At 42.7% G+C, this 19,807-nt stretch overlaps 1 protein-coding gene across 1 annotated transcript; it reads left to right on the plus strand.

Annotated features, from left to right (window-relative positions):
• The first annotated feature begins 975 nt into the window (after positions 1-975).
• On the plus strand, positions 976-14,542 carry LOC149753475 (uncharacterized). Its single transcript, XM_089923516.1, has 4 exons — positions 976-2,287; positions 2,498-2,734; positions 3,696-4,042; positions 14,519-14,542. Exons 1-4 carry the CDS (start codon positions 976-978, stop codon positions 14,540-14,542), a joined length of 1,920 nt encoding a protein of 639 aa, XP_089779642.1.
• Positions 14,543-19,807: the final 5,265 nt, after the last annotated feature.

Consider the following 19,807-nt stretch of genomic DNA (forward strand, 5'->3'; position numbering starts at 1 on the left):
GGTCCAGCCCCGATTCGAGGAGCCGTGACAGCAGTTAGGGTCACGCTTCTTTTGATAACTTTGGTTCTACCGGCAGGTCGCAGATAGGGTCAAGTTCCTCTTTCTCTACCTGTTTCCAGGACGGTCCGAAGTGTGCTCTTATCATTTGGTATCAGAGCCCGGTTCCTGAAATCAGGTGTTATCTATCCTTTGTGTGTTTATCTTGTTTAATTCAAAAAAAAAGTGTTCCGCTGTTGTTTATCTCTATATCCTTGGTGACATCTTCCTTTAATCGATTTGTGTCATCTTCCTTTGTTCTTTTCTGTTATGCTATTTCAAAAAAAAAAAAAAGAAGAAAGAAAGAAAAGAAAGAAGAAAGGAAGAAAGAAGAAGAAGAAAAGAAAAAAAAAAGAAAAAATTCGGGGCAGATTTTGCTTCTAATTTCCTTGTTGGTTCTTTAACGCTTCCATTGAATTGTTCTCAATTCAAACCTTCCTTGAACCCCTTGTTGGTTCCAATTAAATTGTTCCTTGCGAGTTCTTGTTCCCTAAGGTTATCATCGACTCCTTACTGTTTCCTGTTGTGTAGAAACATCCAAAAGGTTCTTATTTAAGAGCTCATAAGGTGAAGCTGAGTGGTAAAAGACAAGAGGGTGAGATCATCATCAAGAAAAAGCCATAAAAGAGTGTCCACCAGAGAGAGGAGTGTGTGAGGACCTATTCTGTTTATACTAATCTTTTGATTGCAGCATACAAAGATGAGTAGTGAAGGTAGTGAACAACCAGATGTTGATATGAAGTTATGGATGAAAGCCACTGCTGATCAACTTACTAAGCTTGGTGCACGAATGAATGATTTGGAATCACCAAGCAAACTTAAACCTTTGAGGGGGCGGATGTTTGAAGAAGGAGAAGAAGAGGAGTATTCGGATGGAAGAAGTAATGGAAGGAGGCAAAGAGATGAATCAAGAAAAGACAGTCATTTGGGAAGTACTAGATGACAATCCCTGCATTCCAAGGTAAAAATGATCCTGAATTATATTTAGAGTGGGAGAGCAAGGTTGAACATGTGTTTGAATGTCATAATTATTCTGAGGAGAAGAGGGTTAAACTAGCCATTGTTGAGTTCCATGATTATGCTAGTATTTGGTGGGATCAAATTGTGACTAGTAGACGTAGAAATGGGGAGAGGCCTATTGGTACATGGGATGAAATAAAGGCTGTCATGAGAAAAAGGTTTGTACCCAGCCACTACTATAGAGATTTGCACAGAAAATTGCAAAGTCTAACTCAAGGCTCCATGAGTGTGGAAGATTACTATAAGGAGATGGAAATAGCCATGATTAGAGCCAATGTTGAAGAAGACCGAGAGGCAACTATGGCTAGATTCATTGGAGGTTTAAAGAAGGAGATAGCTGATGTGGTAGAATTGCAACATTATATAGAGATGGAGGATTTGCTGCACAAAGCTATTCTAGTGGAAAGGCAATTGAAAGCTAAGAGTACTTCCAAATTTACTACTAGTTCTTCATGGAAATCGAATTGGCAAAACAACAAATTTGTGTCAAAGCCAAAAGAAGATGCAAAGGCCAAAAATTCGATTGCTGCACCTAAAGGTAAAATGGAAACTAATTCATCCTCTAGATCTCGTGATATCAAAGGTTTCTGGTGTCAAGGAGTTGGACATATTGCTTCTCAATGTCCAAATAAAAGAGCCATGATACTGCTGGATAATGGAGACATAGAGAGTGTGAGCTCAAGTGATGATGACATGCCACCATTGGAGGATTGTAGTGATGTTGAAGTTGCTGAACCTGTTGTTGGAGATGTGCTTGTTACTAGGCATGCTCTCAACATGCAACCTAAGGCGGGTGGTAATGAGGAGCAACGTGAGCATATATTTCATACAAGATGCCATATAAACGACAAGGTATGCAGCTTAATCATTGATAGTGGAAGTTGTACTAATGTTGCTAGCACCTTGTTGGTTGAAAAATTGAGTTTGCCCACATTAAAGCACCCTAATCCATATAGACTTCAGTGGCTGAATGATTGTGGAGACATAAGGGAGACTAAGCAAGTGATGATTTCATTTTTTATTGGTAAATACAAGGATGAAGTTCTTTGTGATGTGGCACCTATGCATGCTGGACATCTACTTCTTGGACGTCCGTGGCAATTTGATAGAAGGGTTATTCATGATGGGTACAAAAGTAAATACACTCTTGTTATGAACAATCACACCATTGTTTTAACACCTCTCCAACCAACCGAGGCCTATGCTGATCAAATCAGAATTACAAGAGAGTGTAAGTTGAGAGAGGAGTAATTGAGCATTCAAGAAAAAGAGAGGAAAGATAAGAAAAATGAGAGTGAGCAGAAGAAAGAAAAGAATAAATCAGAATCCAAAGAAGAGAAAAAAAAGAGAGTGAGGAAGGATGTGCATGAGGAAGCTTTTAATTCATTAAAAGAAAAATTGACCAATGCACCTTTGCTTTGTTTACCTAATTTTGATAAAGCTTTTGAAATTGAATGTGATGCATCTGGTGTTGGTATTGGGGCCGTACTAATGCAGGACTCTAAACCAATTGCTTACTTTAGTAAAAAGCTTAATGGGGCATCATTGAATTATTCCACGTATGACAAAGAGTTGTACGCTTTGGTGAGAGCTTTGCAAACTTGGCAACACTACTTGTGGTCAAGGGAATTCATAATTCATTCTGACCATCAAAGCTTGAAGTTTCTAATATCTCAAGGTAAGCTTCAAAAAAGACATGCCAAGTGGTTGGAATTCATTGAGATGTTTCCTCATGTAATCAAGTACAAGAATGGTAAGGAAAACATAGTGGCTGACGCATTGTCCAGAAGGTATGCATTGCTTACTTCTTTGCAAACTAAATTACTTGGTTTTGAGTTTATAAAGGACTTATATGCTAATGATTCTGACTTTGGCCAAGTATGGGATTCTTGTTCTAAACATGCTTTTGGGGACTTTTATAGGCATGATGGTTTCTTGTTTAAGAAAAATAAGTTGTGTGCCTGTTTGTTCCTTGCGTGAAATGCTAGTTAGAGAAAGTCATGGTGGCGGATTGATGGGACATTTTGGGATAAAAAGGACTTTAGAAATATTGCATGAGCATTTTTATTGGTCTAACATGAAGCATGATGTGCAATCTGTCTGTGATAAGTGCATAGCATGTAAACAAGCTAAATCTAAAGTCATGCCCCATGGCTTTTATACACCTTTGCCTATGTCTAATCGACCTTGGACTGATATTTTAATGGATTTTGTGTTAGGATGACCTCGATCTCAAGGTGGCAAAGATAGTATATTTGTCGTTGTTGATAGGTTTAGTAAAATGGCACATTTCATTGCATGCTCTAAAACCAATGATGCAACACATATTGCTGATCTGTTCTTTAAAGAGATAATGCGCTTGCATGGATTGCCTAGAACAATAGTAAGTGATAGGGATGTGAAGTTCCTAAGTCATTTTTGGAAAACTTTGTGGAATAAACTAGGAACAAAACTCTTATTTTCTACTGTTGCACATCCTCAAACAGATGGATAAACTGAAGTAGTAAATAGAACACTTACTACCTCGTTGCGTGCTATCATTCAAAAGAATTTGAAAAATTGGGAGAAATGCTTGCCACATGTTGAGTTTGCTTATAATAGAACTGTTTATTCTACTACTTCTTATTCTCCTTTTGAAGTTGTGTATGGCTTTAATCCTTTGACTCCTTTGGACATCTTACCTTTGCCTACTAATGAGTGTACCAATTTGGATGGTGAGAAAAAGGCGGATACTATTAGGGAGTTGCATGCAAAAGTTCGAGCCAACATTGAGAGGAAGAATGAGCAATATGCAAAGCAAGCAAATAAGGGGCGTATTAAAGTAATTTTTGAACCAGGAGATTGGGTTTGGGTTCATATGAGGAAGGAGAGGTTTCCCACTGAAAGAAAATCTAAGCCGCAAACAAGAGGAGATGGACCCTTCCAAGTTCTAGAGAAGATCAATGACAATGCCTACAAGCTGGACTTGCCGAGTGAATATGGTAATGTAAGTGCTACCTTTAATGTGGCTGATCTATCTTTGTTTGATGTAGGTGATGAATCTGATTCGACGACGAATCCTTTTGAAGAGGGAGGGAATGATAGAGACGCAACCAGCCTATCTAAAGATCCTTTGCATGGAATTGAAGGTCCTATGACTAGGGCCAAGACGAAGAGGATGAAACAAGCTTTGGAAAGCCTGATCATAAAAATCAAAGGAAAAGAAGACCAACGTGAGATAGAGGCTGCACCTAATTGGGTCACTTTTATACAACTGGGTGAAGATGCTTTGAGTCCAACCTGAAGACAACACTTTGGAAAGTCCAAATCACATGACAAAAAGCATTCATGGGAAGGCCAACTTTCCTATTGTATTTGGATTTTCGTGCATATTTTTGGGGTGATTTTTTCAGATGATATTTTGTATTCCCCAAGTCATATTCAGACTTTCTTGTAGTTCCCAAAGTCACTATAATTACTTTGGGATCTTTTTCCTAAGTTCTGGTTACTTTTTCTAGGAGTAGGTGTAACATGCATTTTTCCAAGCCTTGGTAAACGCAGCCTTGGTAAATGCATGACAAGTAGAGCTATGTAATTTCCTAGGAGTTGCTTCCCTTTGAAGCCATTTCAGCCTTAAAATAACACCTGATTGTACTTGAGAGGAGGAGGACGCATGAATGAAATTTGAGAGTTTCTCTTATGTGAGAGCTTCACCTTTGTTCTTGGATTAGAACTTGATAGTATTGGTTCTACCGGCAGGTCGCGGTTAGGGTCACGCTTCTTTTGATAACTTTGGTTCTACCGGCAGGTCGCGGATAGGGTCAAGTTCCTCTTTCTCTACCTGTTTCCAGGACGGTCCGAAGTGTGCTCTTATCAAGCAACCTCCAGTTACAAGTCCCTCACGAACTCAACTTCCCGTACACAAGATAAGGATGAATTCTAGATAAGATAGGAAAACTCCGATTCCCGCAGGATTCTGCGTAATCAGATAAAACAGCCAAGTTCATGCCCCAAACGAACGTGGATTACCATGAAACTAGATTCGTTGGATTCGGGACGAAAAACCCTTCCAGATGATACCTTTTCCACTTTGAACGGACTTTTGTAGAGTTCCCGAAATGCCCCTCAAAGTGAAAGCGCGTGGAAACAGCATTACAGCTAGTGTTGGGCAACTGGCCGTGCCGGCCCGGCCCGGCCCAGGCCCACCGGGCCAAAGGACTAAACGGGCCGTGCCTGGCCCGGCCCGCTTATGAAGCGGGCCGTGCCTGGCACGGCCCGTCCAGCACGGAACGCCAGCCCGGCCCGGCCCCAGGCCCGTCTATTGGCGGGCCGGGCCGGGCACGGCACGCCACGGGCCGGGCCGGGCACGGCCCGTAACGGGCGCAAACGGGCCGTGCCAGGCACGGCCCGTCTGGAGAGGGGGGAGGAAAATAGCCGTTTCCAACGGCTATTTTCGGGAAAAAGACCCTTTTACCCCTCCCAACAGTCCAATAACGACTGAATTGAGGGGTATTTTGGAAAAAAAAATTTTGGGCTTCTATAAATAGCCCATTCCTCCCTCATTCTCACCACACCAAACCAACTATTCTCTCCTTCTCTACTGCTATTATTTCTCTCTTCTAAAGTGCTCTTCTAGCAATTTAATTTTTAGTTTGTTCAAGTGCTACACAAGAGGAGGTTCCTGTTGAGAAGAGAAGGTCGCTTCTGTTGAGAGCACAAGAGGAAGCTCGGAATCTCGGCTCTGCCTCTGCCCTCCGATCCTCTACTCAATTCCTCCTTGCGGTTAGTTTTTATTTTTTGAATTAATCATAGATATGTCATCTTTTGAGGAAAGTCAGTTTGGCATTCCTGTTTCTGAGGGAGAAGAAACTAATTCCCAACCCCATGTTCCTAGTTCCTCTAGAACTGGTGAACCGAGTGAAGATCAAACCTCTTCTCGTAAGAGGACTAGTGCTGTATGGAATGAATTTGATAGAGTTATGATGGAGTCTGGAAAGCTAGATGTAAAAAATGTGCCAAACTTTATAGTTGTAGTAGTAGTGGGGGAACAGGGCATTTAAAAAGACATCAAGAGAGTCATAGGATGCATGATTCTCATGCTCAAACTCAAAGTACCCTTAATATACAAGGGGGATTACTTGTAGGTAATTTTGCATATAATCATGAAAATCAAAGAAAAGCACTTGTAAAATGGATAGTTAAGGATGAATTACCTTTTAGTTTATGTGAATCTTTTAATTTTGAAGAATATGTTCAATTAAACCTACAACCTGCTTACAAAAGAACTAGTAGGCGTACATTTAGAAGAGTAGCTATGACCAACTTTTTAGCAATGAAACAAAATTTAATTGAAACACTTTCTACTTTAAATGTAAAAATTTCATTAACTTCTGATATTTGGTCAGCATCTGTAGGTAGTAATTGTTTTATTACCATTACTGCTCATTATATTGATAATGATTGGCAATTAAATAAACGTATTCTTGCTTTTCGTGCTTTTGATTTTCCACATTCTGGGCAACAAATTTCAAATATCATTTATCAAACTGCATGTTCATATAATATTAATGATAAAATTATGTCTATTACTTTTGATAATGCATCTAATAATAATTCTGCTGTTGCATTATTAAAAGACTCATTGCATCCCATATTAGATGGAAATTTACTGCATATTAGATGTGCATGTCATATCTTAAATCTTTCTGTTCAAGCTGGCATGGGCATTATTCAAGATGTGATTTCAAAAATTAGAAATGCAGTTTCTTTTATTCATGCTTCAAGATCAAGACTTCAAGAATTTAAGGAATTATGCATAAATCATGGTAAACGTTTTAAAAAATTTAAACTTGATGTAATTACTCGTTGGAACTCCACATATAGCATGATACATGATGCATACCCATATAAAAACTTATTAAGTGCATATATTAATGATCGTGGATTAGGCTTTACATTGTCTGAAACTGATTGGAATAAAGGAAAAATTTTGGAAGATTTTTTGCTTAGTTTTTATAATGCTACCAATGTTCTTTCTGGTATTTATTATCCAACTTCATGTTCATTTTTACAACAAGCATATATAATTAGTCAAAAATTTGCAGAATATAGATATGATGATGTTTTAATGCCTATTATTGACCTAATGGAATCTAAATGGAATGAGTATTGGGACAAGATATGTCCTATGCATAACTTAGCTGCTGTATTTGATCCTAGAGTTAAATTAAATGGCGTGCTAATTTTACTTGATGCATACTCTGAAAATATGAATCAAGATTCTGAATCTGCTAAAGATGAGGTAAAACAACTTCTTTATGATATTTATGCTATATATGATGAAAAAATTCGTGGATCTAGAACACAAATACAAACCTCTAATTCTTCTTCTAGTAGTTCTCGTTCGTCATCTATTTTTTCATTCATTGCACAGAGAAGACACACACATGCTTCAAGTTCCTCTTCATCTTCTTCATCTTTAAGTAGTGAACTAAAATTTTATTTACGAAATGATCTTCATTCTGCATATGATGAAAATCAAATAGAGAATCTAGATGTATTATCTTGGTGGAAGAGTGTTAGAAATCAATATCCTGTTATGTCTGCAATTGCACGCGATATTTTAGCTGTGCCGATGTCCACGGTAGCATCGGAATCCGCTTTTAGTGTAGGTCGGCGTGTTCTTGACGAAAAGAGAAGTAGGATGACGGGCGAAACGGTGGAGATGCTTCTCTGCTTCAAAGATTGGTTGGATGCTGAGGCAAGACTTCAAGATAAAGGTGGACATAATACAACATCCTCTGATGATGATGATACAAACACTACTGAAGACTGAAGACTGAAGACTGAAGACTGAAGAGTGAATACTGATTCACTGAATCACTGATGATTAGTAAGATTTCTTAATTTTTTATAATTGTACATTTTTATTGTATTCTGGAGGTCAGACCAAGGTCCAAACCTCGGCCCTTTCTTATTGTATTCTGGAGGTCAGACCAAGGTCCAAACCTCTCTTCATGTACCATTTTGATTTAAATTAATAAACTAGTAGGGGTCTATGCCAAACCCCCCACCATTAAGGTGGCTTTATATTCATAAATCCTTAGTTTTCAATATTTATTAATTTTTTTAGAAAATTTATGAAGCATTAATTTTTATCGGGCCGGGCCGGGCCCAGGCCCGGACCGTGCCAGGCCCGCGGGCCAGCCCGGCCCAGGCCCTTATGGGCCGTGCCGGGCTGGCCCGCGGGCCGTGCCGTGCTTGGCCCGCGGGCCTAGAGTGGGCCGTGCCGGCCCAGGCCCGAAGCGGGCCGTGCCGGGCTCGGCCCGCGGGCCAGTACCCTGTGACCCAGCACGGCCCTCTCAAATGGGCCGTGCCAGGCACGGCCCGGCACTGTAGCAAGCGGGCCGTGCCAGGCACGGCCCGCTTCGTGCCGGGCCGTGCCGGGCCGGCCCAGTGCCCAACTCTAATTACAGCCACGTCTTCTAACCATACACGTTTTCAATTATAAAAACGTGTTAAATCGTGTCCCTTGCCTTCTGGAGACTTATGTCATGTTCCTCCATCAGTGGCACATATTTCCATGCATCCCAATTTCCCGGATTCAGTCCATGCTTCGAGATAAGCCCACAACGCTGAATCAGTCTCGTTGCAGCAGCTTTCCTCCTAATGATGAACCAGCATGTATTCTCAACAATACACACCTTGGAGCACGTGCCCACAGCCCCATGCGCTTGGGTATTCCTCCTACATCTTGCACACGTTTCCCTAGGTGATCCTAGGGCCCAGATTTGGTCTCCAAGTTGCCCAAATCTCTAGAGAGCACCGTCAGACTTCGAACCCGTCCAGCGACCTGATCTGGTTTATACCTTGATCCGCGTCCGGTCCAGCCCCGATTCAAGGAGCCGTGACAAGGATACGCCTGTGATGGTACTCTCCTTTAAAAGGTCAACCACTTGATTTTTGAGAGCCTTCACCATGATCTCCAACTCCTCGTTACGCCGCAGCACTTCCTTATAGCGCCGCTCCATATCGAAAGAAATCTGGTTCAGCTGAGCGGCGATTTCACCTCGGAGGGTTGCGTCCCTACCCTCAAGGTCCTCCATCTGCCCTTCAACCTCAGCTATTTGGGCCTCGCACCTCCGTAATCGATTGTCGGCGGAGATAACCGGAGATGCAATACGTAACCCATACAGGGAATCATCAACTGGATGTGCTCCACCCATTGCCGTGCCTCCTCCTAAGGCTCGATTGGGATCCACAGTCGAGGATGATGCGTCTGCCATTCCCACCATGGAAGTTACCGTAGAGGTCGTCTCCTTCGTTTCTGGTATGGCTCTGATACCAAGTGTCACGTACGAAGGAATTTCAAAGCGAATCCCAACAACGTGCGGCTCGGTCTATCGAAGATAACCGATCAGCCTTCCTGGCGTGGGTACCTAATCTCTATGACTTAGGTCACGCTTAACAACAATAATGCAGCAAAACACAACACCAGAAAATAGCACGAAGGAGATGGAGAAATATAGGGGAAGAGAACTTTATTGAATAACCACTCAACTGATTACAATAAGCTCTCCTGGCCTCTCCAGCTCTACCAGATACCAATCCCTCCCCTTTGAGGGTCCTCTTATAGAGGAGCAACCTCCAGTTACAAGTCCCTCATGAACTCAACTTCCCATGCACAAGATAAGGATGAATTCTAGATAAGATAGGAAAACCCCGATTCCCGTAGGATTCTGCGCAATCAGATAAAACAGCCAAGTTCGTGCCTCAAACGAACTCGGATTACCATGAAACTGGATTCGTTGCATTCGGGACAAAAAACTCTTCTAGTTAGCACCTTTTCCACTTTGAACGGACTTCTGTAGAGTTCCCGAAATGCCCCTCAAAGTGAAAAGGCGTGGAAACAGCGTTACAGCCACGTCTTCTAACCATACACGTTTTCAGTTATAAAAACGTGTTAAAACGTGTCCCTTGCCTTCTGGAGACTTATGACACGTTCCTCCATCAGTGGCACACATTTCCATGCATCCCAATTTTTCGGATTCAGTTTATGCTTCGAGATAAGCCCACAACACTGAATCAGTCTCGTTGCAGCAGTTTTCCTCCTAATGATGAACCAGCATGTATTCTCAACAATACACGCCTTGGAGCACGTGCCCACAGCCCCATGCTCTTGGGTATTCCTGCTACATCTTACACACATTTCCCTAGGTGATCCAAGGGCCCAGATTTGGTCTCCAAGTTGCCCAAATCTCTAGAGAGCACCGTCAGACCTCAAACCCATCCAGCGACCTGATCTGGTTTATACCTTGATCCGCGTCTGGTCCAGCCCCGATTCGAGGAGTCGTGACACAGGAGACATATCCTTAGCAACCAAGAACGGGATATTCGCATTAGCAGAAGGAGGAGAGCGAAGAGATGAGCACTTTTCAAGCAGCTTTTCTTAACGAAGTCATTCTTTGTGACCAATGCACGCTTCAAAGAAAGCAAAGAGGGATGCTCGCTAGTAGCTCAAGGGGATTGAGACCAAGGCAGGGCTCTTGTTGACAAAGAAGATCTAAAAAGGCAAATTAACGCATTTGAAGGTAACCGCCCTACGTACGTATAATAGAAAGACCCATCGGACCTATGAAAGTCTCGTTTTTGACTAAACTAAGAAACATGGGCTTTGCTGCGACGAGGATGCCTTTTTTAATCAGCCAGCATCAAGACCTGCAACAGAGTCCTACCACGTTAAGGGAGAGCACCCAACTTGCTTGTTGACACGTGAGAGGAAAAGATAAAGAAGGAGTTGCAGCAGCAGGCTTTGGGGGAACTCATGGCATTCATAACCCTCTTTTGACTTTGTATGTTAGTGTATTCCCTTAACTGGGTTTCGCTAATGAACTAAACTAAAAGACTCAATTAGCGTTTATGGAAGAAGAAACTAAGAAGCAAGGCGACCGCAGTAGAAAATTTGGAAGTCAAGCATGCAACCGCAAATAGTGCGGTGGGACCCCCCCAGAGCTTTCGTTTAAATGTAGGTTCTCCCTTTTAATGAGCAAGTAATGGCTCCTTCTTCTAGTCTCCGAGGGGAAGCGAAGAGATCCCCGAAAAGAAGCCCAAGCATAATAAGCAAAGGAAAAGAATGGAAAAAAAAGGTATACGACATAAGCCAAGTGATAGATATGAGTTGCGGCAGTTCCTCTTGCGGTTGATCCACCATTGCTGTTAGTTTTGCGTTAGTCGGTTCGAACATCGATTTTGAGAAAGTCAACTTACTCTTACCAAAATATTAAAAAAAATGAAAAAAACAAAATAGACTTTATATATAAAAAAAGAAATGGAAATGCAGGAGACTCTTCTTCCCTTTTCCCTCCTCCCCTTCCTTCGCTCCCCCCCCCCCCCCCCCCCCTCACTAAAGACATTGGGGAAAGCCTCCTATAATGACTCACAAGAGATTCATAGCACGCCAAAAATTTCGTATATAAAGAGAGCTATTACATCTCTCTTTTCTAATTGAGTTTTGCACCAGGACTCAAACCATACCTCGAGGAGAGGGTAGCTGAAAGAGCGCTTCTCCGAGGGACATGGTTCGAAACGAAAATTGAAGGTAAGTGTGTATATATCCAAATTGAGATTTCTTTGGTTACCTTTTTTTTGGATAAAGGTAAGTGTGTATATATCCAAATTGAAGAAATGACGTACAAGTGCACAGGGGAATACCCAAGAAATCAAAGGCTAGGAGGGCATACGCCTCTAGCCACAACAACTAACTACAAAGCTTGTAAGAACAAAATGATGAGAGTATCAAAAGATATCATCAGAGAATCCCCACGAACTGTGAAGCCATCTATTAGCAGGAGATGGAATCACACCTCGTGTGAGACGTGTTTCGAAAGCTGGGCTTGGAGCTATATCCCCCGGTCTTGGTCTAGCCGCTCTAACCGATGGCAAGAATTCTATCCTTTGTGATCCAGCCTATGCCTACTAAAAACCACCCTCCGCAGGCAAGGTTTGAAATCCTATGTCCGAGGTCGATTTCTCAAAGTATCGAAATGTTCTGAAGCAAGAAGTTGATGATTATCCTTTTTTTTTCAGTGAGAAGTCAATTCCGCTAAGCTTTAGCCAGGGCTAACCCTCTTTCTAAAGCAGAAGAGGAATAAATAGGAGCATTACTCTGCTACGAGCTGGAAGGCGTTGGTGTCCGCTATAGGCTAGGTCTGTATCTGCTGACGGCACCAGAAGTAAGAGGGGTAGGCGAATAGCTTGATGAAAATTTTTTGGATAAATGTAAGTGTGTATATATCCAAATTGAAGAAATGACGTACAAATGCACAGGGGAATACCCGAGAAATCAAAGGCTAGGAGGGCATACCCCTCTAGCCACAACAAATAACTACAAAGCTTGTAAGAACAAAATGATGAGAGTATCAAAAGACATCATTAGAGAATCCCCACGAACTGTGAAGCCATGTATTAGCAGGAGATGGAATCACACCCCGTGTGAAATTAATTCGAGTCACAATACAAAAAGTAATCTCTCAGAAGAACACACTCATGTGTTGGGCCATCGCCATGCAAACGAGCATTACGTTCTCTCCAAATGTAGTAGACTGCAGCTGCCACCATAAGCTTTGCAGTTCGCCCAAGAGTGAACGACCATCCACTTGAGAAAGCCGAGAGATCGTATCCATCCATCTATGCAAGCCCCGTGGAATATTACACTTGGCACAAAGAACAGACCAGATGCGTTGAGAGAATGGGCACTCAAAAAATAAATGATCCACATCCTCATGCCCACCCCCACACAAAACACATTGGGCGACCTGAATAATGCCAAAGCGTATAAGCTTAGCTTGAGTATACAAGGCATCCTGGATGGCTAACCAAAGAATAAAGGACATCCTTGGAATAGCTTGGCTATGCCAAACAAGCTTCCACCAGTCCACTTTACTATGACGCAGGCGCAACGACTCCCAAACACCACGAACAGAGAAGGAACCCTTCGGAGCATCAATCCACTGCAAGACATCCGGCCTTCTGCTATCTGGTCGGAATGAAGTAGGAGTACTACTAATGAGCTCAAGCCATGCAGGGGAGCGACAGATAGGCCAGTGCCACTCCTGGCGGTCAATAATAGCCTCAATCTTGGCATTCTACCCAAGGCCAGAATCATAGATAAACCTTTCCCCAAACACCTCAATAAGAGGATCAAGGGGATGCCAATGGTCAAACCAAAGTGAAATACTACTCCCATTGCCCACTCGATATCTCATCTTCCATCGGACAAGGCTGCGAAGACTAAGAATCTTCCGCCAACTCCAAGAGCAATCCCTGGGGCATTTGATCTCCCAAATACTTCTGCCTTGCAAAAGATAAGAGCGAACCCAAGAAGACCAAAGAGAGTTACCGTCATCATTACAGAGAGCCCATAAGTGTCTGGTCATGGCTGCCCTATTCCAAGTCACCATGTTCATAATGCCCAAACCCCCTTCCTCCTTAGGCAAACAAATATTGTCCCATGCAACCTTCGCACCTCTAGTGCTAAGCTCACAACCCTTCCAAAGGAAAGAGCGTAAAGTGGATTCCACCTTCTTAATAATTGATTTGGGCAAGATGAATAAGGACGACCAATAAACTTGGATGGAAAACAAAATAGATTTGATGAGTTGTAATCTACTTGCAAAGGAGGGAGCACGGCAAGTCCAACTCTTGGTTTTGGCAATAATCCGGTCCACCAACACCTTACAATCGGTAGCCTTTAACTTAGTCATTATAAGTGGCACACCAAGATACCTAATTGGAAGCGCTCCTTCATTATACCCGAGGATATCCAAAAGCTGCATTCGAAGCTCGAAAGGCACTCCACAAATGAACATGCTGCTCTTATCTGGATTTGGTATAAGCCCAGAGATGTCTCGAAATTGCTGAAGACAACCACCGATCAAAGACACAGAAGCCAAATCCGCTTTACAGAAAATCATAAGATCATCTGCAAAGCACAAGTGAGAGATCTTTTCCTTTTCACAATGCCAATTTTACTTGAAACCACTGTCCCTTACCATATTAGCCATCAGACCCGAAAAGACCTCTATGGCTAGGACAAAAAGATAAGGTGACATAGGATCCCCTTGCCGCAAGCCCCGACCCCCAGGGAAGAATCCATGAAGTTCGCCATTAATAGAGATGGAGAAGCGAGTAGTGGAGATACACTCCGCAATCCATCTAACAACTCTATCCGAAAACCCCATAACACGTAATACAGCCAGTAAAAAATTCCACTGAACGGAGTCATATGCCTTCATTAGATCCACCTTAAGAGCACATCTCGGAGAGCCACCTGAGCGATGATAGTTCCGCATTAACTCTTGGCAGAAGATAATATTATCACTAATACGTCGACTCGCAACAAAGGCCGTTTGAAAGGGTCCCACCAATCTCGAAAGTACCACCTTCACCCTATTTGCTATGAGCTTTGCAATACACTTGTAAACAGTGTTACAACAAGAAATTGGTCTAAAGTCCTTTACCTTGGTAGGGTTTTGAACCTTAGGAATCAAAGAAAGTGTTGTAGCATTTACTTATTTCAGAAGATGCCCGGAGGAGAAAAAAGATTGGATAGCCGCTATGACATCTGCCCCAACTATTTTCCAAGCCTTCTTAAAGAAGCCAGCACTAAAACCATCCGGACCGGGAGCCTTGTTGTCCTTCAAAGAGAACATCACCATCCTTATTTCGTCATCTGAAATAGATCGATCTAAATCCTCCCTCTGAATCTCAGTGAGCCGCTTTGGAAGGACTCGCTGAAGCATGTCCTCATCAACACCCGCAACCGTATGAGAACCTAGAAGATTCTGAAAGAACTGCACAATGGTGTCATTGACCTCACCCGGAGTCTCCACCCGAGCCCCATCATCAGTAGAAATAGATGTGATCTTGCTACGACTCTGAAAAAGCTTCATAGATTGGAAGAAGAACCTCGAATTCTTGTCTCCCAAATTCAGCCACTGAACCCAAGCCTTTTGCTTCAAAAAACTTCTTCCGCTCTGCTCAACTCCAAATAATCCTTAATGAGCCTTGACTCCTCGGTGTGAAAAGTCGAGTCAAGGGGATGACGCTGAATTGTACGTTGTACCTCCTCCAAAGCCTCTTCAGCTCGCACCACTCGCCGAGGCAAATTTGCAAAGAACTCCTTATTGAACTTTTTCAACTCCCCTTTCAAATGCTTCAACTTATGGCATAGTTGATACATCGGACTTCCTTTTACATCTATAGCCCATGCTTTAGCTACCACGGATAGAAATTGCGGATGCTCAGCCCAAAGATCAAAGAATTTAAATGGTGTTTTTCGCGAAGGTAAGGCAGCAAGTGTTACCACCATTGGAGAATGATCCAAAACACCAGAGGGAGGAAAGTAAGCTTCAGAGCCTGAAAAGTCACACTCCCATCTCAAATTGGCAAGGACCCGGTCTAGCTTCTTCATAATAGGAGCCTTGTCCTGCCGATTAGACCACGTGAAGAGACAGCCATTATGTCGTAAATTACTTAGGCCAGACTGAAATAAACAAGTAGCAAGGTCATTCTACCAAGAAGGCCAACTATGAGAGCCCCCAACCATCTCCTCTTGTGACTTTATAGCATTGAAGTCCCCCATGAGCACCCATGGAGAAGATTCCCATCCCACACTGTGAGAAACTAAATCAGCCCACAATTCACTCCGCTTAATAGGGCAATTATCACCATACACAATCGAGACAATGAAAGAGGAATTCTTAGCAAGATCCCTAACATGCACATGCATCACTTGGTCGGATGAATTTATAAGAACCACATCCACCTCCTAAGGATTCCAACCAATCCAAATCCGTCCATGAGAAGAAGTATTATAGTTGCACAGTAAACCCCAAATTCGAAAGATGGTGTTCGCCACCTTTTCTTTATTTCTCTCTTTAACTTTAGTTTCCACCAAACCACAAAGTGACAATCTTTCCTTTCGAATAAGTTGTTGCACTTCTGAATGCTTGAAAGGGTCATTCAAACCCCTAACATTCCAACAGGCATTAATCATTAAAACTAAGAAAAGAGAGAGAAATCAAGCTCCATAATGGATTACCTCCATTTACCCTTCCTCGGGGAGTAGTATTTTCGCCCTTTCTTGCCCTTGCCACCTGACACTTTCATCTTCTTTTTCTCAAGCGAGTCCTTTGCCTTAATAGCCAACTGATTAGCCATAGGAGTAGTAGCACCATCTGCACAAATAGCTAGCGGTTGTGGAGTAGCTTCATCCATTTTGGGTGTATGCTCTTCAACATCATTTTCAGAAAAATAATACTCTCCCTCTTCAAATTCCACATTATCCTGAATGTCCTCAAAAGCAATGAATGGAAGCGTGGACTTCTCATCCATTAGGTGAATGTAAAACAATCGCATTAGATGGTGTTGCTTCCAATTCACGCCCCCAAGGTGCTGTCAACCCTTTATTCTCACAATTAAAGTTGAAGGTACCCCACATTCCACCGGTGACTTTCCTTTTTTACGCCTTGTAACTTCTTGCCATTCACCTTCACTAGTAGAACCCACCTTAGGCACCACTTTGTCACCACCATCAATCTTAGCAACCCAAACTTGCTTTGTTTTCTCCTTGGCCACCTTAGGGCAAGTGCCATTTGAATGGCCAAACACTCCACAAAGTCCACATTTATGAGGCAGCCACTCAAAGTCAACAACAACACATATTTGCTCCCCATTAGGGCATTGCAAATCAAATTCCTTAATGAGATCCTTAGAAGCATCAATCTCCACACAGACCCGAACAAAACTAAGTCGCTTCCTTGCAAGAGTGATGTGATCCGCATGCAAAGGAATCCCAATAGCGCTAGCCACAAAGCTTAAGCCTTGAACCGTCCAATATTCAAGTGGCACATTGTAAAGCCGAGCCCACACCGGGATCTTCCGCATATCTTCTTTGGCCAACTTCAAGTTAGGTTGCCATCTTTTAAGCACTAGCGGCCTATTCGCCATATGCCAAGGAGCCTTGTCTAGGATGTTGCATGCATGCTCAACGCTATCAAACTTGAAGAAGAAGAAGCCACTTTCAGAAGCTAGAACCTCTTTCAATCCCGAACTACCCCATATCTTATGAGCAATCGAATTTACAATTGGAAATGGGAGCTTATTTCCAACAAAGTAGCCAATGAGAGTAGCCTTCCATACCTCACACCCTTCTTCAACAATGCTAGGAGGTGGTAGCACCTTAACCCGACCTTCTTCTCTCAATGGTGGTTCATAATGCAACGAATGAGAGGTCTTGGAATGTTCTACCAATTGAGGCCCACGCAATACATTAATAAAGCTAGGCTGAACTTTAGGATTTTCAGCCACAATCACACTAGGCCCATTGGTATGCACGGCCCCCACAAGATCATAGCCCACTCTGAGGCCTTGAGCTTGATTCAAACTTGAAGAAGAGGCTGGCTGACTTTTTTTGGAGATAAATGAATCTCCCAAAGGCAACTGATCATTCAAATGATTCCCAAAAGTAGTAGCTTGCAATATAGGAAAGTTACCTAGTTGGGCTTGAGAGACAATGGAAGGAGAGGGTGGCTGACTTAATTTGGAGAGATTTGAATCTTCTAAAGCCAGCAGATTTTTGAAATTCTTCCCACAATTACTAACTTGCAAGGAAGGAAAGTTTCCTTCATAATCAGCATCATTCATAGGTAGTAATTTACTTCCGAAAATAGCTCCTTTGCCATCAATAGAAAAATCTCCATTTGAATTTCGCAGTAGTTGTTGAGGGAAGAGTAGTGCCGCTGTAGGAGGCTGTATTGCCTCTTGAGGAGGCACACCACCATCACCAATGGCTCCAAACCGACTTGCATTCTCACCTTCAAGTGGATGCACCATATGATCCAACCCAGCAACTTGAACGCTACCATTAACATCTCCAACCTTGGTATTTGGCAACCCCAAGGCTATTCGTGCAGAACTAGCATCCACCACTCCCTTCTTGTCACCAAGAACAACCTTTGAAGTAGCAGCACCACCACACTTAGACCCACTCGGATCAAGATTCAAAGCACCGCAACCAGGGCCTAAACAACCAATAACTCCACCACCAACAAGATTCTTCTTCACCTCACTATCATTTGAAGGAGAATCCATCAAAGAGTTGAAAAGAAGAGCCCACCAGAACCAAACAATCCCACAGAAGAAAAAAAAAACACCAAAGTAATCGGATCAAAAAGAGGCTAATCCAACTACAGAAGAGAGAAAAGAAGGAACAATTGTAATCAACAAGAAGAATCAAGGATGATCATGAAGGAAGAAGAGAGGGAGGAAGAGAGAGAGGTCCTCATTAGACACCCTCTATTCTTCGAAGGAGGTAGAAGTTTGTTCCTTCTTTTCTAGACTGTGGGTGCTTTCTCCCCCGTGACGCAATAGAGAGAGAGCTTATTATATATATCTCGAGTCGAGCAAAGTCATCGTCTTTCTGCCGATCCGCTTTTTGGAAGATGAGCTTGATTTACGGAAACACTCAATACAGATGAAGCCTCTTAATCTCAGCCTTTCCATACTTTCTCGATTCGCTTCTTTCCGCTACTTTCTTTTTCCGGTCTTTTCTTCTTTCTAAAGAACCAGCGATTTGAGACTATTATACGTCAACACTCACGAATGCATCTTTTACAAGAAGACGAATGAAGATTAGAAAGAATAACAAGGGACTTTATGGCTTTCACGCTGAATACGCTACCTTGATCCGCCCTATCTAATTAAGTGCTTCGGGAAGGTTGTTTACGCCGATGATAAATATGGCCGGTACGCACCTACCATTGACGGTCAAAAAGCCTTGCCTATCCAAATCGTCAGCCGATCATGCATTTCTTGATCGCCGGAACAAGCACATACTCATCGGGCCCTCCTGGGTAGGTGAAAAATAGGGGTTTCATCATGATTTGAATCAGGAAGAGGGGGTTCTTCCCTTAAGTAAAAAGGCGTCGACGAGGTACTTCCAAAGAGTAGGGTAGGCCTTTCTGAGAGGTAAGTCAATCTCACTTTGAATCTTTTTGGGTAGGCCCCGCCGGGTGGGCTTCTGTATAGTGATTCTGATCCTGGAGAGTCTACGACAAAGTCAAAATATGATCAATTGAATAGATAGATAGGCCGTCGCTTTAATTATACGGTTAGGGGGGAGAGCGGAACTTCCCCCATCGGAAAAACAGAGCAGTAACAAGAAAGGGAAGGCATCAGTGAGGGAAAGCCGGGGCCCCCTATACTTCGAGTAAAGCTGAAAGCACTACTCCCTTCGTTGCTTGCGATGCCAACCTTCTTTCTAAAGGCCAACTGCATATCGGTAAAGTCTCTCTCTCCTTTCTGTCCATGATCTTTTGCTTTCGGGATTTCTTCTCCTCTTGTCCTTCTCTCTGCCCTGAAAATAGAGACAAGAGGATCAATGGAAGGGGGATTTGTCAAACCCAGGGAAGGGAAGAGGCCTGCTCTACACCTAGAACAGCGGACCGACAACTGAAAGCACATGACTGAGCAGCTCTTGTTGACCTCTTCGAGCGATCTTTTTCAGCTCTTGAAAACCGATATGATGGTTCTGTTCTATTTTGTCTGTGATCAATTTCGAAGCTGCTGGTTCGGGCTTTAATTGGATTTTGACGAACCTTGCTTCATCAATTTCGAGCTTAATAAATTATTAATTTGGCCGAAAACTACTTGTATTTCTAACTTGGGATCCGTCTGTTGGTTGTGTCCTCCTACTTTAAGAAAAACTTCCTCT

The sequence above is a fragment of the Phoenix dactylifera genome, chromosome 5 (assembly GCF_051530095.1).
Source record: "Phoenix dactylifera cultivar Ajwa chromosome 5, Ajwa_hap1_PhDact_Kaust_v1.1, whole genome shotgun sequence".
Classification (NCBI taxonomy): Eukaryota; Viridiplantae; Streptophyta; class Magnoliopsida; order Arecales; family Arecaceae; genus Phoenix; species Phoenix dactylifera.